The sequence below is a fragment of the Salvelinus fontinalis genome, chromosome 1, assembly GCF_029448725.1.
Source record: "Salvelinus fontinalis isolate EN_2023a chromosome 1, ASM2944872v1, whole genome shotgun sequence".
Lineage (NCBI taxonomy): Eukaryota > Metazoa > Chordata > Actinopteri > Salmoniformes > Salmonidae > Salvelinus > Salvelinus fontinalis.
Window position 1 is genome coordinate 30,737,955 of NC_074665.1, and position 23,179 is coordinate 30,761,133.

Genomic DNA, 23,179 nt, shown 5'->3' on the forward strand with positions numbered 1-23,179 from the left:
AGACCAAGGGAGTGACGCATTGCAGGTACAAACACACCAATCAGAGATCGCTATTTCATCCATCTACGTCTTGTGCCGCGCAAGGCATATCACTGACTAGCAGAAAGTATACATGCGCAGCTGGCCAGTCCATCTTCTAAAGCAACTTTTATGTTTAAATATGGCATATAAATTCATGTCGGTGAAATATTAACAGAGTTTAGGTAATTTTACAATTCATTTTACAATTAATCTCAATAAATGTGTGTTTGTGCTAATTTAGTAAATTACGAGAAAGGAAGTTGGCGGAGGGATCGCAAATGGGGGTGGAGTTAAAGTACAACGGTTAAAGGCGCGTCAAACTGTCTGCTAGTGCATTCCGTGAGATTGCAACATTAAGGTGCGTCTATATCTCCTTGCTAAGCGTCGTAATAAACCTGCTGCTACTATATCGCAATGGTAAGTGAACCGAATTCATTTTTTCCCCCTCGCTATATGGTTCAGCAGTTGTGGTCCTTCCGTTTTTTTCTCTCGACAAAAGTAGTTAGTTGCTTGACGTTACTGGGGCTTGACAGCCATGCTGTCTGACTAGGCGAACCTGCGTTCTGGCGCAGAAATTTTGCTGGCCGTCGTCGTGAGTTGGATACTTTAGCATTAGTTCATGTCTTGTAGGAAGTTTAGTATAATAACTTAGTTAACTAGTGACTGTAAAATGTTGGTAACTTGTTACATTAGTTAACGTTATATAGAAAGCAGCTGACGCTGACTAACGTTAATAAGCGAGACGTTACTGTACGTAGCCGGGTAGCTAAGATTACCGCCAATTTGCGGTTGGCTAGGAACATTCAATAGCTGGCTTGCTAACTACTTGATGTTAGAGTAGGTCACGTTAGCCAGCTAGCTACATGGCTTAACGTTACTGTTCTGTCTTGGCTAGTGTCTAGCCAACAAATTGGTAATCTCTAGTTTAAAGAGCATTCTCGAGTTTCCTGAAATTTGCTTCCGGTAGTTGCCGTGTGTGTAATGTTAGCTGACGTTAAGTATTTGTGTTGGCTAATTTGACTCGCTAACGTTAAAGCTAAAACTGCTAGGGTAGGTTCACTAGCTACTGTAGTTAACGTTGGCTAACTCTACTGTAGATGGTCAGTTGATGATGGATTCAGAGTTAATGTTTAAGTTAATGCAAGCCAGTTGCCACCATTAGTCGGTTAGATACTTGACATATGTTAAGTGGTGGCTCATCTGTTATAATTATTATAACCTCTATCCCCCCCAGGCTGATCAGCTGACAGAGGAGCAGATTGCCGGTAAGACCGCATTGCACTCGTCTGTCCCCTACCCTGGAACGTGGCCCACTGTGGATCCCCCCCACCTACTCGGCATTGGATTTATGTTTTTGCCTTTTAAGGCTTGCATCGGGACAAGCTGGTCATAAAACGATAATGAATGGGCAGGCATTCTAGCCTCGGGTCTAAAGGACTCCCTCATGGGAAGCAACACAACATGCATTTTTATGATTTCCATGTCATAAATGATCAAATCTTAACGTGATCATCTGGTCCCACCTCTTGCTCAACTGCTGTTTGCAGCCTTTGGCCTGGGTGTGTCCTCTCCTTGTTGGATGGAATTCTGCTAGCTAGTTCATGGCAGGAAGGCTGGCAAGCAAAGTGAGACTATGTTCAATTGGAATCTTGCGTCTGTAACATGACCCAGTGTATGCAAAACCTTTTCTACAGTAAAAAACAACTAACTCATGGAGAAGTTGGCAAGTTCACATGGTTTTCCCCCTCCAGGACTGGTCAGTTAACACAAGTTGACTTGACATCTTTTTGTATTTTCTTTCATTAGTCTGCTGTTAGTCCCAACATATTTTGCATGTCAGCAGTCAAGTTTTCAAGATGTAAGATTTTCAAAAAGCAGCGTCACTTGCCACCATGTGTTTTGCATCATGATGTAGGAAATGACACTTTGTTTCTGGAGAACTTGGCTAATGCCACTCCCAGCATGTTTTGTATATCAACAGGGGACTGGGCTACATATCTTTTAGATTTATATTTACCTTTTCACTGCTGACTGTTGCGCTCTTTCAGTGGTGTAAGCTTTCCATGTGTAAAGTCTACTTCTGACGGGTTGCTGACAACATGCATCGAACCTAGTGTGTGTAGTTTGAATATTGTAATTGTAGGACAGTATCCCCTGAGTGTTGTACAGAGGATTTCAAACTTTGCGCTAAAACAGAGCTAGACTATGGCCTAGATGGCTGACCCATGTTTTCAACGTAGTCTACTGCATATGCCATTTCGTGTTTGGCATTTTTCTAGATTTGGTTTTACTGGGTCGCCTGCGCACTGGACAGACCGCAATATCTTGTGAACATGCTCCGGAGAATCTTGGGTGGGGGACTGCCTCAGGGACGTTTTATTTAATGAAATGGGATTTTTGTGCATGAAGGTGACTAGTGTCTTATTAGGCATTTAAATGCGACTTCTCTATGGGAATTGTCTTTCTGGGCTGGACTTTAGTTAAACTGCAATACTGACGCTGTCCTCTGGGAATTTGAATGTGTTTTTCCAGACTGGAGACCTTTCCCCTTTTTTTCAAAGGGCGTCTTCACTAGTTGTAGGTTTGTATTTTTTTTGGTGCCCATCTGTTAGGGCTTTGGTAAAGTGGAGGCAATTGATGCGTTGTCATGGTTATTTTTGTTTGTCCCCTGTGAGGGTTTCCTGGCACTGGCAGGTCTATTTATTACAGTACTCCTGCAACAAAGGAAGTTCCTCTTTATACCGAAGGATCCTCAACTGCAGGCCTAATTGTAGTTTTCACTATGCTGACAAGCTGTTGCAAGCCATGACTAATTGCAGACTTTGCACAGCAAGACCCCTGGCTATCACGATGGACTGCTTGTTATTCATTCTGTTCTAAGTCGGAAACTCTTTCTAGAGCTCCCACTTGTTCCCAGATGTCTTGAAATCAGTTTTATAGCAGGCTAGAGTTTAGGGTGGGGTATATTGTTAGAGAATTTCACAGGCAATAGTTATTTCATTGTATGACACCTTTTTTTGAACTAGCCTTTCTGGGTTTCCTGTATCTGAGGAGTCACTTCCTCTGTTGGCAGTTCAAAAGGAAGGCCTCAGTTTCTGTTTATCTCTCTGCAGAGTTCAAAGAGGCTTTCTCGCTCTTTGACAAGGATGGCGATGGCACCATCACCACCAAAGAGCTGGGCACTGTTATGCGCTCTCTGGGCCAAAACCCCACAGAGGCTGAGCTGCAGGACATGATCAACGAGGTGGACGCTGATGGTGAGAAGCCAGCTCTTTCACAACTTCCTGTTAAGACTAGACATGTGCAGTCACTGAAGAGATGTCCTTAACATGTTTCTTCTCCCTCCCAGGTAATGGAACGATAGACTTCCCAGAGTTCCTGACCATGATGGCGAGGAAGATGAAGGACACAGACAGTGAGGAGGAGATCAGAGAAGCATTCCGTGTCTTTGACAAGGTAACACGCATCTGCATTCATCATGACAAGGTGTTTGGGTGTGGGGAAGTGCTCTCTAACGAACGTGTGCTCTGCTCTAGGATGGGAACGGTTACATCAGTGCTGCTGAGCTGCGCCACGTGATGACAAACCTTGGGGAGAAGCTGACTGATGAAGAAGTTGATGAGATGATTAGAGAAGCAGACATTGATGGTGATGGCCAGGTCAACTACGAAGGTTGGTACAAAATATTATTTAACTTTTCCTTAATTTAGATTTTCTTTATGTATTTGGATGGTGTCAAACTAACATTGGCTTTTTATCATTTGCAGAGTTCGTACAAATGATGACGGCGAAGTGAAGGCCTTGTACAGATATTTCTTATATAAATAACTTGCCTTTTTTTCTTTGTAATTTATCTGTAAAATCTTAATAGCCCTCCCTGCTGTCCAAAGGAACTGCATGTAAACTGCATAGGCTCTGAGTCCCCATGTCCCTTTCTTTTGCTGTCATCGTGTTTTGGAGTGACAGCACGGTTGTAATAAGGAATGCCCGTCGCAGCCCCAGGGATTGGCCAGAGCTTAGAACGTCACGTCTGCTCAGCTCCAGATGCGTGGTGACGGTGGAGACCTGTCAGCTGGTTGTCACTTGGCAACACTGAATGGAAACCGTGTAGAGGAGTCAACACTGCATGGACTACGGACAAAGTATAGGAAATCTCTCAGCATTGCACTACTGCAAAAAATGACTGGTGTATCTTCTAGATACTCGTACAAACTCTTTTTGTATCTGCTGTTCTATACCAGAAAACAACTTTGTTTTAATCTTACTATGCTTTTTAATGTTTTACTCACTTTTCTTTTATGGCCTTTGGTCGTGCTTCAACTAATTCATTCCAAGTTGTATATTTTTGTTTTCCAATAAAATTTACAATTTACCCAGATTTGAAAATGGTCTTTTCTCAGCTGTAATAGTTAAGTTAAATTTGTCTACGAAAAATTCTCATTTTGCAAAGAAACAGACATGAAAGCTGTTTACTAATGTGCCCATGTAAGGTCCCTGAGCAGTGAAAATGAGCATCAGCCAATGCCTTAACATTCAGCTCTAATTCCTATTGTCCTTAAAATAAAAGGACTGAATGGGATCAAAAGCTTCTATTTTTAATTGTACTCCATTAGGTTAACACTAATGTCTAGCCCCTTTGCTAAATAGATGCATCGTGTGATGTTGGCTCAGTGCCAGGCAGAAGCTGACTGCCTCATCTTATTTGGCACGAGCTTTGCCTGGATAATGCTTCATGTCGAAACGCCAAGGCAATAAAATGAACTGCAAGTTCATTTTAGGTTAAACGATGAGTTTGTTTGCAGATACACTAAGTGTTTTAAAGATGAAATAAAGCTCATTGTGTAACTCACCCATGCTTCCTGAGCCTCTACCCCTGCCACTGCATAGTGACATGCTAGCTACTAGTCAATCAAAGTACTGTTCAGGGCATGGTAAAGCAGCATGGTAATAGGATTGCAATAACATGTACACCTTGAGGCTATGCTGCGCAGCACAAGCTTTGGCATCACAGCTATTTCCTCTCTGTCAAGTAACTACCATTATGCACAGTTAGAATTTGTGTGTTGGGGGGGATTAGGGGCTGAGGTACGAATATGATTAAACTTTTGTCTCTTGTTACAGGTTTGATTCTGGGATTTGAGATTAATCATTGGATTGCGTGGGTCCCTTTTTTAGCATGTTGCTTAGGCTGCGTGTACACCGCCCAATTCTGATATTTTGCCCAGTTATTGAAAAAAAAGCTGATCCTGATTAGTCAAAATACCAATTAGTGGAAAAAGATCAGAATTGGGCTGCCTGTGTAAACACAGCCTCAGTGTCACATGACATGAGACTCCCTTGACAAGTAGTTTAAACATGAATTCCTGGCTCCTTTGAATCGTATGTTCCATGTAGCCTAACACTGAGGCAGAAGTAGAATATTCTGCTCCCACAGAAATCTTAGCAGGCTGTCTAGATGATCTTTAGCTCTTAGATCTTTAGCTCTGGTTTATACTTACTCACTCAGCTGTATACTCAACTTTATACTCACTCAGCTGTATGTGATCTGAGAAGGGAGTTTGGGACTAGGCCACTAGAGACAGGTGCTTATAATAAAGGGGTCTTACACAAGTTATTCAACAGGGCCATAACCCTCTGAGAAGACGTGTCTAATAACTATTAACTTTAGGGTTTTCATACATGTGTCTATGTGACCGCCCAAATTTGTTGGGAAGAAGTGTGTTATGCATCTATATAATAGCTATTCTCATTCTCAAGGATACCCATTCACACTTATTTAAAGATCCCGATGAGTCTACAACTAACCTACCAAACAGTAGCATATAAAGATGACTGTCGCACTATAATGCCACTAGAAAACCAGTTATGACACATTTGGGACACATTATTAACTGTTCGTGCAGTAGGCCTGTGTGACGTCACAAAGGATTCAATGTCATAGTGACTATGGCAATTTTGATTTGTGTCATAGTCAACATCCTAAACTTCAACCTGGGTCACACAGCGTCAGCTTGTCTGATAGAGGGAGAAGCTGTAACGGGATCTCTGTTGGACAAACAGCAGACGGTGAAGTGCGTACACACAGCAGTGGGAAAACACAAAGTTGGTGACATATCCCGCAATGATGCATCACGCAGGGCAGATGAGAGGGTAAGCGTAAGACTATTCAGTGTTATTTCCATCTTTGTATAGATACTGTATTGGGTGATAAAAAAAATGGTTTGTTGAGAGCAGAAATATGCTGTGAAATGAGATCATCTTTGCCCGCAGGAGGAGTTGGTAGTCATAGGATATTATGGCTGTTGATACACTGAAGTTAGATTCAGTCTCTTGGCAAAGAAATACATGAGCTAAAATGCAGTCATTAAAATGCAGAAATGAATGAAGTCTGTATTATTTGGTCACATAGACTTCAAAATACAGTCCGTGAACAAGCCGTTCTTCTGTTTGGCCTTTTCTTCCATCTACAGGGCAATGAGAAAGGAGAGGTGTGACAGATGCGGCTGGTGGATGGGTACCTTGAAAGTAGGTGTTTTTAGTGAGGGAAAAACAACTAGCAGTTGGTTTCAGTAACACATATTCACACCGTCATTTCAGAAAATGTCCTTAATACTGTATATCTACAGTAATAGTGGAATGATAGTGTTTCACAATATATTTTCCCTCAAAAAATTATTGGGTCCCACACAAAATTGCATTTAAATGGTGCAGCCTTCTAATTGGTCAACAAGACGGACCAGCTCTTGTTGTCAAATTGACTGGGGCCAGCAAATCTCTTGTTGTCAAATTGACTGGGGCCAGCAAATCTCTTGTTGTCAAATTGACTGGGGCCAGCAAATCTCTTGTCAAATTGACTGGGGCCAGCAAATCTCTTGTTGTCATATTGACTGGGGCCAGCAAATCTCTTGTTGTCAAATTGACTGGGGCCAGCAAATCTCTTGTTGTCAAATTGACTGGGGCCAGCAAATCTCTTGTCAAATTGACTGGGGCCAGCAAATCTCTTGTCAAATTGACTGGGGCCAGCAAATCTCTTGTTGTCAAATTGACTGGGGCCAGCAAATCTCTTGTCAAATTGACTGGGGCCAGCAAATCTCTTGTCAAATTGACTGGGGCCAGCAAATCTCTTGTTGTCAAATTGACTGGGGCCAGCAAATCTCTTGTCAAATTGACTGGGGCCAGCAAATCTCTTGTTGTCATATTGACTGGGGCCAGCAAATCTCTTGTTGTCAAATTGACTGGGGCCAGCAAATCTCTTGTTGTCAAATTGACTGGGGCCAGCAAATCTCTTGTTGTCAAATTGACTGGGGCCAGCAAATCTCTTGTCAAATTGACTGGGGCCAGCAAATCTCTTGTTGTCAAATTGACTGGGGCCAGCAAATCTCTTGTCAAATTGACTGGGGCCAGCAAATCTCTTGTTGTCATATTGACTGGGGCCAGCAAATCTCTTGTTGTCAAATTGACTGGGGCCAGCAAATCTCTTGTTGTCAAATTGACTGGGGCCAGCAAATCTCTTGTCAAATTGACTGGGGCCAGCAAATCTCTTGTTGTCATATTGACTGGGGCCAGCAAATCTCTTGTTGTCATATTGACTGGGGCCAGCAAATCTCTTGTTGTCATATTGACTGGGGCCAGCAAATCTCTTGTTGTCATATTGACTGGGGCCAGCAAATATCTTGTTTTCAAATTGACTGGGGCCAGCAAATCTCTTGTTGTCAATTCAACAACGGACAAAACAAGATATTTGCTGGCCCCAGTCAATTTGACAACAAGAGACGGTTTGTTGTTGAATTGTTACAAGTAGTACCTTTACTACAATTCTACAATTTTATAACATTTGTATATCTCCTTTTCCTTTCATCGCCATTCCCCCAGGAAACACCCATCCCTGGGAGTGACCACATCCGGGACTTCATTGAGGAGGCTGGCATGAACCCGGTCCGTAGGACATATGGCTTTAAGAGTACGAGGAGAGTCGCCCAGATGTAGATGCATAAGGGGGACCTGCTGCTACTGGGAGCCTAAAGCTTCACTGAATCCACCCAGGAGGCCCTCCAACGTCAGGGCTCCTACTCCTTTAAGAACTGCCCCCGGCCAAACAACTACACCCTGGGCAATCCGCAACAAGGTGGGGAGAGAATGTCAAGAGGAGGGAGACAAAAGGGAGGGGCGTGGGGGGAGAGGAGAAGGGGTTGTTATCAGCAGTAATTTATCTTCTAATAACACAGTTTTATTTGAAATTATAACCTGAGAGTTTGTCCAGGAAATTGACCTTTCACCATGCCACTACAATGTAACCGAGAAACCAGTGCCCAAGATACCCTGCAAGTAAACACTTGCATAATCTATCATTCAAATGTCGACACTGTCAAATCTGAGTCACTGCAAGCAGACTGCCTCTGATTCATCTCCTTGATATTTGAATCATCCCTAGATATCTTTTTCCTGTGATCTTTCATTTCTTCAAAAGATGTACAAACAACAACCTGACCTCTCCATTCCAGTACCACACAACAGGTCTGGCCCACTGAGGTATAATAAGAACTAGAGACTGCCTCCAAGATGGCCGACCTTTGTTTTCAACGTAATCTACTCACGTTTGCATGCGCCATTTTGTGGTTGCTGCCGTTTTTTCTTACTGGGAATACTACGTCTGCGCACTAGTGCCCAGTGTGCACTGGACAGACAAAAGTATTGCGTGAACATGATCCGGGAACTCTGGCAGAGCACCTGGACAGCTAAACAAGCTAACCATCACTTCCCCTGGCTAGCTGGGGTCATGACCTCAGAGCATGAATATAAAATGTCAATATCTTCGACTGTCAGTGATGGAAGATTTTTTTCATTTGAATAATTCAATGGATGTTTTGTGCACAAAGGTGAATAAATAAAGTATTTTATTAGGAATGTTCAAATTTCAGTTATCTATGGGGCCATCAATGGGAATTGTCTTTCTCAGCCGGGGTTTAGTAAAACTGCAGTACCGAAGCAATACTACATGTGCAGTCAAAAGCGTGCTTCCAGACCGGAACCCTAGCCCCTTGGTCTCTATCTATGCCAGTGGAGGCTGGTAGGAGGAGCTATAGGAGGACGGGCTCATTGTAATGGTTTGAATGGAATACGTGGAACAGTCAAACGTGTGGTTTCCATGTGTGATGTGCTTGATAGCATTCCATTTATTCCATTCGAGCCATTACAATGAACCCTTCCCCCTATAGCTTCTCCCACCAGCCTCCACTGATCTATGCCCTCTTCTCTACAGCGCCTCATCTCCTCTCTCACCACTCCTCTCCTTGCAGACACGTGATGTTTCGTTCGGCAGTGCAGAGTGCCAACTATCTGCCTGTGAATATCTAGTCTCCACTGGCTAAGACCAAGGCCCTTACATCGCCAACAAAGACTGCAGGCTCACGTGTTTCAGTCACTTTGGTTATGACACCCATCACAGAGTCTGTTCTCCGACCGCATTTGATTCATACTACGGCACTGTGTCGATTGATGATTCAAGTTCGGTTGCGCTGTGTGTGCTGCAGCAAGTGCATCCGTACTTGATAGATATTTCAGCAGTGTTGGCAGCTGTCTCGTGTTGACAGAGAAGGAAATGTGTATAGAAATCTCAAGGGTGTCATGACTATGTAGTAGGGAGCTTTTTTCACTGTTAGTGGCGTGTCAGGGCTAGTCCAAGTTTACTGTCAAAGGTTAAAGAGCTCAACAAATCCTGTGGCGATTGTATTTGTGGCCACAGCCATTCAGACAGCTGCCTAGTTGATGAATTGAAGCAGGTACGCCATATACCAGTGGGTCAAGGGTCACAGAGTCATAATGTTTTACACTGAGAATAGTCAGCCAGAGAGTCCCTATCAAACTCGTTCAAATAGGCAACAGAGGATTTCTCTTGGATCCCTCTTGGATTCCTCTACAGGCTAAGAATGTGAAATAGATTTTCACATATCCCCAGAGAAATATCCCCAGGGCTTAAAGTGTTGCAAACCCAACAAAGAGGGCGATTGTTTTTAAAATTCTGATTTGACTTAGTTTCTCCGTACTCTGACCAAAATGTGCCCCAGATTTGCACTCAGAACAAACCATTTTTGGAGCCTTTATTTCCACGGCATTAACTCAATAGCCCAGCTGGGATTATCCAAATCAAATCATTATTGCTTGGCCGTGGCCTCTGAAGTTTTGTGGTTGAGGATAATAGCTTGGAGGATCTGCACTACGTACACGCGGTACATCCATGGAAATAGAGGTGGTCGAGGACCTTCGCTGCAGCACACCCGTGATTAACAAAAGGTCAAAGGTTCAGCAGACATTTGCGGCATGGGCCAGTTATCTGTGCCAACGCCGGGAGAATGTGGCACTCGCTCTAGCAGCAGCGAAAAGTAGGCCAGGCGCCTTACACAGAGGCAGATCATCAGGGCAGATCATCAGGACAGCTCGTCGCGGGAAGGCGAGAGTGCTTCGGTCCCCCGCGTCCTTTCTAAAATCTCCTGTGAAATACACCTGCATTAACACCTCCGCCGCGGATCAGCTCCCCTGCGAGCTGATGGGCAGGTGGTGGATATCAAGTGTATTTGCCCAGCGTGAATCAAATGGCACGTAATGATAGCTATAGCTAGCTAGTCTGAGCCTCCCAGCTCAGGGACAGAGAAAGGCTCCTCCTAGAAGCTCATTTTCTTTTCTTCTCTCGTTCCTTGTGCTATGAATCACCCTATCAGGAGGGCTAGGGATGGATGGATTACCGGCTCAGCTTGGTCAGCGACATACAAATGTCCAGTAGCGGGAAGGGTAGGAGAGGCTGTGTGCTATTTTCTGCTTATGGTCAACAGTATGTGTGGGCAGCGGGGGAAAAGGATAGCTGGAAGCCATTGAAATAAATGTTTTGAACCTCATGTAATTAATATACTGTATATGCAGTGGTTCAAGTGTAAATACTCATACAATTGGAACTGCCTCAATGATCCAACTTCACCGTGTTTTGGCATTGAATGCTTATATAAACCTGATTTCGTGCCAGTAAATAATCTTCAAGACAACCATTCAACTTTGGTCTCTCTGAGCAGTTTTATTTGCCTTTGTGTGCGAGTTAGCCTACTATAAGTAATGAATCAAATGGTTCCTGTTTGTGTTCAGAGAGGGGGCCCTTGGTCCTGGACACACAAACACGCACACACACACTCCTAAACATCATGTCATTTCGGATGGTTAATTGAGCCCCTTATAAAAATCTAAACAGAAACCGTAATTTTTGCAGCTGGTATGTTGTGAGCTATTCTCTCTCCCACAGTCATGATCAGTGAAGATCTAGCTAGCTGTGTTCTAGTGAGTGTGTGTCTTGTTCGACAGAGGACATCAGGACCACGGACCTATGAGCCTTCCTGGCAGATGGGTCACCACATACCATTATCAAATACTTTTGTTTTGTCTAGACACTTTAGAGACACTAACCAGGGAAACCAAAGGATATTAATCTGCATTGCAATGCTGGTTAACTAAGGGCTGGATTCATGGCCAACCCAAGAACGAATCAGTTGGATGGGCGTTTGATTTCCATGTTTTTTTCACAGGACCGCCTACATTTTTTTACTGGGTTTTATAGTAAAGACAGTCATTTAATTGTAAAATGTAATTGTAAAAATGTATTACCTTTTAATGTGGCATGAATACAACCAGTCATGGTGTTTTCATCTGATTGTCAAACAAATCACTTAAAAAAGTAGGCTACCTTCAAACGTTTGTCCAAAATAATTCCAGCATCCTAACAGTGCACTGTGCACCCACCAACTTTCATTCACTAAAGCTTAACGTGTGCGAAGTTCGGTAGCCGATGTCTACACCCCTTCTTTGGGGATTGGTCTACAGTAGTACTCCTAGGAGGAGTGGGAACATTAAGCGTTTGTTGTCATTCGACGAGAGACGACTAGTTTCATGCACATTTTTTTCACTTGAGAAATACTGCACCAAACATGTTAGTTAGATTAGCACGACTAAGACCTCGGCAAAAACGTGAAAATGAATGACAGATTTTGAGGAAGTGTTTCTGGCTTTTGATGTTGCTACGGTGGCTCTAGAGGGACAAAACAGTAGTATTGCCACTTTTTTTCTCATGTTTCAAGTAAAGGTCTTTAGAGAGTATGCAAGCACAGACACTCGCTTTGCCTAGCCGAGTTCTGCTAGGAGCAAATCAAACCTATGTATGTGGACGCCTTTAGCAAGTGGCCGAGACTATCTTCTGAGCATGCGAAACAGCGACCCTCTGTCATAGTATATGAAATCTATCTGATGCCGTCTTGCCAAAAAAAGAGTATGATATGCCATACTATTTTTGGCCAGACAGCATGAGATACATGAGCTACACATATGGAGACAGAGGGGCGCTGTTTCGCTCGCTCAGATGCTTTATCTGAGATGTATGCGTCTTTCTGTCTGCACGCGTCTCGGTCAAATAAATGATCAATATTTAAATATTTTATTTGGACGGGCAAGGAGGTACGGTAGGGAGGGCCAGGCCCCTTAAGGCCCGCCCCAGCTGGATTCAATCCGTAGCGCCGAAGATCAGCGTTACAGCCTGATTGCGTTCGCAGAGACTGCAGTCACGGTAAACGCCGAGTACGTCGGCTCAATCGAAAATCACCTTCAAATTTCAACTGCGCTACAACGTTGATCTTCAGCGCTACGGATTGAATCCAGCCCTAAGTCCTTCTGCATACCCCACTCGCTCTCTCACTCTCTCTCTGCTGGCAGCCTGTCCTGCAGGCTGCTTTGCTTCCACAGTATCTGCTCTGCTATGCACTCGTGAGTGGGGGGGGGGGGGGGGGGTGCAGTTCAGTCATCCATCACCTGCACATACAGTAGCTTAGTGCGGCTTGCTGCACATTCAACATTAGAAGAGCAGCCAGTGTCACACACTAAAAAGGGCTATTCTTACTGTCCATGAGCAAAACAAACACACGGGATAATGTGGACACAGGTTACACTGGCATAGACCTTGATAGGAATCAGACCTGTGGAGAGTAGGCCAAGTAATTGTTGGGGTTTATACAACAGATCGTTTTTCGGTCCTGGATGCTGATTGGCTGAAACCACATTTTCATTATACTCTTGATTGTGGGAATGGGCGGAGAGAAAATCCTCTTCTCTCTGTGCAGCTATGAGAGAAAAAAACAGCAAGGGCATCTTTTGAGACATCACTCTGTAGAGACATCACTCACTAGTTCCATTTCCTTGTATTGATATCAGTTCACAATGTCTGTATTCTCACAATCACCGCAAATATATCCCTAATGTCACTATCTCAGCACATCAGTTTAAACCTCCCGACACCTCACTTACTTGTCTTCAACTAGTGACACATACAAGTGGCTCAAGTGGTTCAAGAGCAGGGCACTTATTTCCGTTGTCATTATTTAGGGGGCAAAGGAGCACACTTTGAGGCTGACAGAAAGACATGCCTATTAACATGGGCCACAAGCCTGGTACCGTAAGTACTATGTGGTATCTGAGTATTTGCGGTGGGTGCATCATTGCTCTAGGCTGTGGTCAGGGGACACTATAGCCACTTGTAACCTAGTGGTTAGAGAAGCGGGCAAGCAACCCGGAGGGAGAAAATGGAGAAAATCTGGTGCAGAGTGAGCTGGCAACGGGAGGGTTCCTGCCGTTATCCCAGATACATTCGCCTGGTGTTGTGCCCTTAAGCAAGACACCTAACCCCCTACAATTCCTCCAGGGGCACTGCACCGTTGCTGACCAATTGCTTCCAGTCCCTTGGGGTGTGGGGTGTGAGCACAAAGACACATTCTCATCTCTGTCAATAAAGTAGGCTAGATCTTATCTTATAATCCTTCATGGTCAGTGGTCACCATAACAACACTCTGATCTGTAACCTATGGCCCCATAGTGACAATTTAGCACAGCCCTTCTCTCACGTCCTGCATCAATGAAAGACGTGGGTTAGGCTGACACTCTCTCCCTCTCGCTCCTTGTCTCTTTCTATCTAGCCCCCAATTATACAACTCCCAGTTGGGGAGTTTCAGCGATGAGACAAGATCGTAATATCACGAAATGAAACAACTTCCTACGACAACGCGGAGGAGTCCGTTTTGGGGGCTGGGCTGCCCTACAATGGCGTTAAAATGTGTCTCCTATCTGTCCACTGTGTCTGCATTGTGACCAGAATTCCTAGTCTATCCCTGTATGCACATTTATTTGACAGATATTCTTTTAAAATAGTATTTAATTATTTATTTTCTAAAAACAACATTGATGCCACAAGTCAATGGTGTCACACGTTAATGATTTTAGAAGGCAAATTATTTCACTGTCCAGATAAAATCAAAATCAAATCAAACTTTATTTGTCACATGCGCACAAGTGTAGACCTTACCGTGAAATACTTACTTACGAGCCCGTAACCATCAGTGCAGTTCAAGAAGAGTTTTAAAAATATATACCAAATAAACTAAAGTAAAAAATTATAAAAACTAACAACAATAACATAACAATAACGAGGCTATATACAGGGGGTACCGGTACCGAGTCGGTGTGCGGGGGTATAGGTTTGATGTAATTTGTACATGTAGGTGGAGGTGATGTGACTATGCATAGATGATAAACAGTAAGTAGCAGCAGTGTACAAAACAAATGTCTACACTTGTAAGACACCCAGACACAATGGGTTCCTGACTACCTCTTGAAGTGATCAGGAAGATCTGATCACAGTCAGATCACAATGTGTCTTTTGATTGTCTACACCTGTCTAAAAATGTGGGCACAATCAGAATGTGGACAAGATCAGGACAAAATATGTATGCTAGAACCAGATATAAATGGGGCTAGTGAGAAAAGGATAACATCTGATTGACCCAGGTTATACCTTCTCTCCAAAAAAGCAAAATAAATTAAATCTTAGAAAAGGCAGTGGGCTACATTTTATTACAAGAAAATGTGGTTCTATTGTCTATTAATTACTTTACATTTTATGATATTGAAAAGCAAAGGGAAAGAGATAAGCTTGTTTAATTGATCACCTTCTAAACTCCATGTAAAATCCTCTTCAGGGTGGTGACAGATGGGTCAGCTGCAGCCCAGGTTTATTGTGGGATGAAATCACTCACTTTCATTAGAAATTATCTGGTGTCAACAAGGCCATCTAGGCAGAACAGGCAACTCAAACACTACCTATTGCATTTCTGGGACCTTTTGATTTCCGGAATAGCTCAAATAATTCAGGAGAATATTGGGAAGGACCAAGCCATGATAGTGGATATTTTGAAAGCCCTCTTATCCTTATAATTGGCAGCTTTGAACAGGAAGTGGTCCGGCATCAAACCGAGTGGGTCAAATGTTTTTGACTATTTGTGTTTTCCAATATTTGCTGTCAGGACATTTGTCCTGAATTGGCTTATACCAGATCTGGAGAGACAACAACAAGTATCATTAGTCACTCCAATCCACCTCACTCTCAAGGTTGATGACCCCATAGCACCAAACGAGCACACACAAACTTTGTTTATTGACAATGCATTGAACCAAGATGGCCGCCCGACCTAAACTTGCTTTTTTAGGGTGAAAGAGGTTGAGGAGTCAAGGGTCAGGGCTGTACAGCAGATCTCCTATGTGGAGGAAATGTTGCTGCAAATGTTTTACGTCAATCAAGTGATCTGGATACACTCATTGTGAAGAAGGTGGATTTTGTAGCATTTATAGCCACAGTTATTAATTGTACTGCACAAGTGTCCAAGAAGCTGGACATCATTGTGTCTGCAGACTAAAAGTTTTGGGGGCTCTAAGACGGTAGAAGCACTGCAAGGACTACTGTCACCAGAAAATGTCCCGCCCTCATAGGATCCTTCTGCGCCTGTGTAGGGACCTGATTAGAATTTTAGATTTTAACAGAAAAACAAGTTGATTTTGCTTAGTTTAACTTTACTGTAACTTTGGAGTGCTGTTCACTTATGTCCTCTCCGGCAGGGTCATATCCACTCCCATCGCCCCGACACCACTGTGTTGACAGATGGCTAAAGAATTCAGAAGGCAGCATGACACCAAGGCGGGCGACCAGGTATCTTTTTACCATGTCATTAACAGCTGTGATAGGCCGACATTACAGCTCTATTAAATGACCTATAAAAGTTTAATACGTTTGAATAGGCTGTTTTAGTGAAACAAGGGGTCATTGTTTATCCTGTAATGGTGATGGCATGATGTTTGACACATGGATGAGGACTGCGGCTGTTTAAGGGCGATCAGGTGAGTCGGACTGGTGAAATGCCAACTGGGGGCAAGGTTGGTGATTGCTCTGCTGCTGTAACTCATTTACACTAACTGGCTAACCTCAAACATTATCAAGAAGAATGAGTTACAATTGGAAATCTGCCTCTTCAATGGCTGCCGCCTTTTATGTGTCAACATCGTTATAGAATGCATTGTTAGGTCGACCGGGTCCTTTGCTGATCATTAAAGGGATATAACTACGTAGGTTTATATGAAAAACCACACCAATGACCTGCCATAATTGCCCTCCTGGCCTAAAGTTATCACATTGTACTGAAATTCAGGTTGCCACACAGAACCTATTGTTAGCGTCCACTCTATTAACTTCCCTCTGCCCTACAATAACCCTCTGGAGTTTGGCAGTCTCATATGGTTGCTCCCTTTTTGACCGGAATACCACCTCACATACAGTACTGTACAGGGCTAATCATAGAAATAGAATGACTAGAACTGGCAATTTGTTCCATGAACGGTGGAACCGCAGCCACATTGAGTGTACCCTTGAGGGTACAGTCAAATTGCAGTTCAGGGGATCTTTACCTGTTCTAGTAATTCCATTTCTATGGGGCCAAAACTCGTTGCAAGCTTTATATGAAACGATATGAAACGATAGTACAGTTTTCTAAAATGTTGGTATCACAAGCATTATAACGTTTTGTTACCGTGGTAGCGCTATACCGTGCAACAGTACTTTGGGCACTATTATGTTTTCCCCTGCAGTCAGTCCAGTTGTTTCCCACTCAGCGACAACAACCAGATCCATCACACTGTGTGTCAGTGTGTATGTGGGGGGGTGCAGGCAGGCTGTCATAGGGGTGTAACTTGGCCCGGTCACCTGACCCCCCCCCCCCCAGCCCCACAGTGTTCAGGTTGAGTGACCTGGGACCTGGCAGCCCAGCCACCTCGGAGGGTAACGACAGAACCCTTCCCCGGCCACCTGACATCACCATGATACTGCTACACAGCAGACACGGTCACTGGGACCCACCTATACATAGGGGAGAATAAAGAGCTAGGGACAATCAGAGCTATTAAGAGACAATTAAGTCTCTCCTGGGAATTATAGGGCACAAGTCTACAACACACATGGGTACGTCACACAGAAAACACACGTGGAATCAGATCTAAGGCTGGTATTATACTCCAAACGGTCCCCATAGCAAAACGTTACTGGAGCGTGCATAAAGTTACAACCTACAGCATACACAGCATCTCTGAACAGAGCCCTCCTTGTGGTGAAATCACAAAGCGGTTATGGAGTACTTCTAGTTGAGTATAAATTGAGCCTTAGCCACCTCTGAAGCACCAATGCAAATGCCTGATCATATTGGACTGGAGAACGCAGAATAGCTTACTATACAGGGATATACTGGCCGTGTGTACAGTGCCTTCAGAAAGTATTCATACACCTCGACTTATTCCACATTTTTATGTTCTTCAGCCTGAATTAAAAATTGATTAAATATATGTTTTTCTCACCCATCTACACACAATACCCCATAATGACAATGTGAAAATATATTTTTTGAAATGTTAGCAAATTTATTGAAAATTAAATACAGAAATATATGATTTACAAAGTGATTCACACTCCTGAGTCAATACTTTGTAGAAGCACCTGGTGGAAAGCAGACTGAACAGGTTTTCCTCTAGGATTTTGACTGGGCTTAGCTCCATTTTGTTTATTTTTTACCCTGAAAAACTCACCAGTCCTTAAAGATTACAAGCATACCCATAACATGATGCAGCCACCACTATGCTTGAAAATATGGAGAGTGGTACTCGGTAATGTGTTAGATCTATTAGATTTGCCCTGAACATAACACTTTCTATTCAAGACAAAAAGTTAATTGATTTGTATTACTTTAGTGCCTTGTTGCAAACAGGATGCATGTTTTGGAATATTTTTATTCTGTACAGTATTGTGGAGTAACTATAATGTTGTTGATCCATCCTCAGTTTTCTCCTATCACAGCCATTTAACTCTGTAATTGTTTTAAAGTCACCATTGGCCTCATGGTGAAATCCCTGAGCGGTTTCCTTCCTCTCCGGCAACTGAGTTAGGAAGGTCGCCTGTAGACTTCCGCATTCAACAACCCGGTCGCATTCCGCTTCGCTCCACAGGTAGTATCACATTTCACTTCATTTCATTACAGTACAACGGTTTAATTTGTTTGATCTTAGCTAGCTACATAGCCGTCTTTGTATCAAAGATAATTGTGTAGTTTAGAGCGATTTTCTAGGTTAGCTAGCCAGCTATTTTCGTCCTTTTAACGTAACGTAACGTAATCAACACTGCTAGCTAGCCAGCTAGCCACCGAATAGCAGCACTGTAGAATCTATTACATTCAACGGAACAACGGAGCGACTTGATTAGTGTAGTGTTAGCTAGCTACATAATTGTCTTTGCTGTCCTTGTATCTAAGATAACTGTGGAGTCTAGAGTAATTTTCGGTTAGCTAGCCAGCTATTTTCATCCACCGCGCTGCCGTTCTCCTACCTAGTCAATACTGCTAGTCAACACTGCTAACACTGCTAGCTAGCCAACTTCTACCGAATAGCAGCACTGTAGAAACTATTACATTACAACGGAACGATTTGATTAGTGTAGTGTTAGCTAGCTAGTGTTAGCTAGCTACATAGTTGTCTTTGCTGTCCTTGTATCTAAGACAATTGTGTAGTTTAGAGTAATTATCTGGCCAGTTACCGAGGTTACCTAGCCAGCTATCGAGGTTACCTAGCCAGCTACACTTTCAAACAAAGTCAACAACACAGCCACTGCTAGCCAGCCTACTAGGATAGGATAAAGTAATCCTTCTGACCCCCCCTTCTGACCCCCCCCCTAAAAGATTTAGATGCACTGTTGTAAAGTGGCTGTTCCACTGGATGTCATAAGGTGAATGCACCAATTTGTAAGTCGCTCTGGATAAGAGCGTCTGCTAAATGACTTAAATGTAAATGTACTTCAGCAGTACTGTATCATTTTAATCATTTTAGTCAATAAGATTTTTGCAACGTAAGCTTAACTTTCTGAACATTCGAGACGTGTAGTCCACTTGTCATTCCAATCTCCTTTGCATTAGCGTAGCCTCTTCTGTAGCCTGTCAACTATGTGTCTGTCTATCCCTGTTCTCTCCTCTCTGCACAGACCATACAAACGCTTCACACCGCGTGGCCGCGGCCACCCTAACCTGGTGGTCCCAGCGCGCACGACCCACGTGGAGTTCCAGGTCTCCGGTAGCCTCTGGAACTGCCGATCTGCGGTCAACAAGGCAGAGTTCATCTCAGCCTATGCTTCCCTCCAGTCCCTCGACTTCTTGGCACTGACGGAAACATGGATCACCACAGATAACACTGCTACTCCTACTGCTCTCTCTTCGTCTGCCCACGTGTTCTCGCACACCCCGAGAGCTTCTGGTCAGCGGGGTGGTGGCACCGGGATCCTCATCTCTCCCAAGTGGTCATTCTCTCTTTCTCCCCTTACCCATCTGTCTATCGCCTCCTTTGAATTCCATGCTGTCACAGTTACCAGCCCTTTCAAGCTTAACATCCTTATCATTTATCGCCCTCCAGGTTCCCTCGGAGAGTTCATCAATGAGCTTGATGCCTTGATAAGCTCCTTTCCTGAGGACGGCTCACCTCTCACAGTTCTGGGTGACTTTAACCTCCCCATGTCTACCTTTGACTCACTCCTCTCTGCCTCCTTCTTTCCACTCCTCTCCTCTTTTGACCTCACCCTCTCACCTTCCCCCCCTACTCACAAGGCAGGCAATACGCTTGACCTCATCTTTACTAGACGCTGTTCTTCCACTAACCTCATTGCAACTCCCCTCCAAGTCTCCGACTACTACCTTGTATCCTTTTCCCTCTTGCTCTCATCCAACACTTCCCACACTGCCCCTACTCGGATGGTATCGCGCCGTCCCAACCTTCGCTCTCTCTCCCCCGCTACTCTCTCCTCTTCCATCCTATCATCTCTTCCCTCTGCTCAAACCTTCTCCAACCTATCTCCTGATTCTTCCTCCTCAACCCTCCTCTCCTCCCTTTCTGCATCCTTTGACTCTCTATGTCCCCTATCCTCCAGGCCGGCTCGGTCCTCCCCTCCCGCTCCGTGGCTCGACGACTCATTGCGAGCTCACAGAACAGGGCTCCGGGCAGCCGAGCGGAAATGGAGGAAAACTCGCCTCCCTGCGGACCTGGCATCCTTTCACTCCCTCCTCTCTACATTTTCCTCTTCTGTCTCTGCTGCTAAAGCCACTTTCTACCACTCTAAATTCCAAGCATCTGCCTCTAACCCTAGGAAGCTCTTTGCCACCTTCTCCTCCCTCCTGAATCCTCCTCCCCCTCCCCTCCCTCTCTGCAGATGACTTCGTCAACCATTTTGAAAAGAAGGTCGACGACATCCGATCCTCGTTTGCTAAGTCAAACGACACCTCTGTTTCTGCTCACACTGCCCTACCCTGTGCTCTGACCTCTTTCTCCCCTCTCTCTCCAGATGAAATCTCGCGTCTTGTGACGGCCGGCCGCCCAACAACCTGCCCGCTTGACCCTATCCCCTCCTCTCTTCTCCAGACCATTTCCGGAGACCTTCTCCCTTACCTCACCTCGCTCATCAACTCATCCTTGACCGCTGGCTACGTCCCTTCCGTCTTCAAGAGAGCGAGAGTTGCACCCCTTCTGAAAAAACCTACACTCGATCCCTCCGATGTCAACAACTACAGACCAGTATCCCTTCTTTCTTTTCTCTCCAAAACTCTTGAACGTGCCGTCCTTGGCCAGCTCTCCTGCTATCTCTCTCAGAATGACCTTTTTGATCCAAATCAGTCAGGTTTCAAGACTAGTCATTCAACTGAGACTGCTCTTCTCTGTATCACGGAGGCGCTCCGCACTGCTAAAGCTAACTCTCTCTCCTCTGCTCTCATCCTTCTAGACCTATCGGCTGCCTTCGATACTGTGAACCATCAGATCCTCCTCTCCACCCTCTCTGAGTTGGGCATCTCCGGCGCGGCCCACGCTTGGATTGCGTCCTACCTGACAGGTCGCTCCTACCAGGTGGCGTGGCGAGAATCTGTCTCCTCACCACGTGCTCTCACCACTGGTGTCCCCCAGGGCTCTGTTCTAGGCCCTCTCCTATTCTCACTATACACCAAGTCACTTGGCTCTGTCATAACCTCACATGGTCTCTCCTATCATTGCTATTTAGACGACACACAATTAATCTTCTCCTTTCCCCCTTCTGATGACCAGGTGGCGAATCGCATCTCTGCATGTCTGGCAGACATATCAGTGTGGATGACGGATCACCACCTCAAGCTGAACTTCGGCAAGACGGAGCTGCTCTTCCTCCCGGGGAAGGACTGCCCGTTCCATGATCTCGCCATCACGGTTGACAACTCCATTGTGTCCTCCTCCCAGAGCGCTAAGAACCTTGGCGTGATCCTGGACAACACCCTGTCATTCTCAACTAACATCAAGGCGGTGGCCCGTTCCTGTAGGTTCATGCTCTACAACATCCGCAGAGTACGACCCTGCCTCACACAGGAAGCGGCGCAGGTCCTAATCCAGGCACTTGGCATCTCCCGTCTGGATTACTGCAACTCGCTGTTGGCTGGGCTCCCTGCCTGTGCCATTAAACCCCTACAACTCATCCAGAACGCCGCAGCCCGTCTGGTGTTCAACCTTCCCAAGTTCTCTCACGTCACCCCGCTCCTCCGCTCTCTCCACTGGCTTCCAGTTGAAGCTCGCATCCGCTACAAGACCATGGTGCTTGCCTACGGAGCTGTGAGGGGAACGGCACCTCAGTACCTTCAGGCTCTGATCAGGCCCTACACCCAAACAAGGGCACTGCGTTCATCCACCTCTGGCCTGCTCGCCTCCCTACCACTGAGGAAGTACAGTTCCCGCTCAGCCCAGTCAAAACTGTTCGCTGCTCTGGCACCCCAATGGTGGAACAAACTCCCTCACGACACCAGGACAGCGGAGTCAATCACCACCTTCCGGAGACACCTGAAACCCCACCTCTTTAAGGAATACCTAGGATAGGATAAAGCAATCCTTCTGACCCCCCCCCCCCTTTAAAAGATTTAGATGCACTATTGTAAAGTGGCTGTTCCACTGGATGTCATAAGGTGAATGCACCAATTTGTAAGTCGCTCTGGATAAGAGCGTCTGCTAAATGACTTAAATGTAAATGTATCTTTGTGGTGACTGGGTGTATTGATACACCATCTAAAGTGTAATTAATAACTTCACCATGCTCAAAGGGATATCCAATGTCTACTTTTTAATTATTACCCATCTACCAATAGGTGCCCTTCTTTGCAAGGCTTTTGAAAACCTCCCTGGTCTTTGTGGTTGAGTCTGTCTATGAAATTCACTGCTCGACTGAGGGACCTTACAAATAATTGTATGTGTGGCGTTCAGATAAGCAGTATTCGTTCAAAAATCATGTTAAACACTATTCTTGCATACAGAGTGAGTCCATGCAACTTATTATGTGATTTGTTATGCACATTTTTACTCCTGAACATACAGTGCCTTCGGAAAGTATTCAGACCTTTTGACTTTTTCCACATGTTGATATGTTACAGCCCTAATCTAAAATCCATTAAATAAATACAAATCCTCAGCAATCTACACACAATGCCCCCTAACGACAAAGCGAAAACAGGTTTTTAGAATTATTTTTTAAAATTCAAAATATAAAACAGAAATACCTGATTTACCTGAAGTACCTGAAGTATTCAGACCCTTTGCTATGAGACTCGAAATTGAGCTCAGGTGCATCCTGCTCCCATTGGTCATCCTTGAGATGTTTCTACAACTTTATTGGAGTCCAACTGTGGTAAATTAAATTGATTGGAAATAATTTGGAAAGGCACACACCTGT

General features: G+C 44.5%; 1 protein-coding gene and 1 pseudogene across 1 annotated transcript; both read left to right on the plus strand.

Moving 5' to 3' along the window:
* The first annotated feature begins 329 nt into the window (after window positions 1-329).
* On the plus strand, window positions 330-4,399 carry LOC129852901 (calmodulin-1). The gene is made up of 6 exons (XM_055918509.1): window positions 330-438; window positions 1,256-1,286; window positions 3,135-3,278; window positions 3,371-3,477; window positions 3,558-3,693; window positions 3,789-4,399. Exons 1-6 carry the CDS (start codon window positions 436-438, stop codon window positions 3,815-3,817), a joined length of 450 nt encoding a protein of 149 aa, XP_055774484.1. The 5' UTR covers window positions 330-435; the 3' UTR covers window positions 3,818-4,399.
* A 93-nt stretch (window positions 4,400-4,492) lies between these two features.
* On the plus strand, window positions 4,493-9,202 carry LOC129852892 (protein STPG4-like; annotated as a pseudogene).
* The last annotated feature ends 13,977 nt before the right edge of the window (window positions 9,203-23,179 follow it).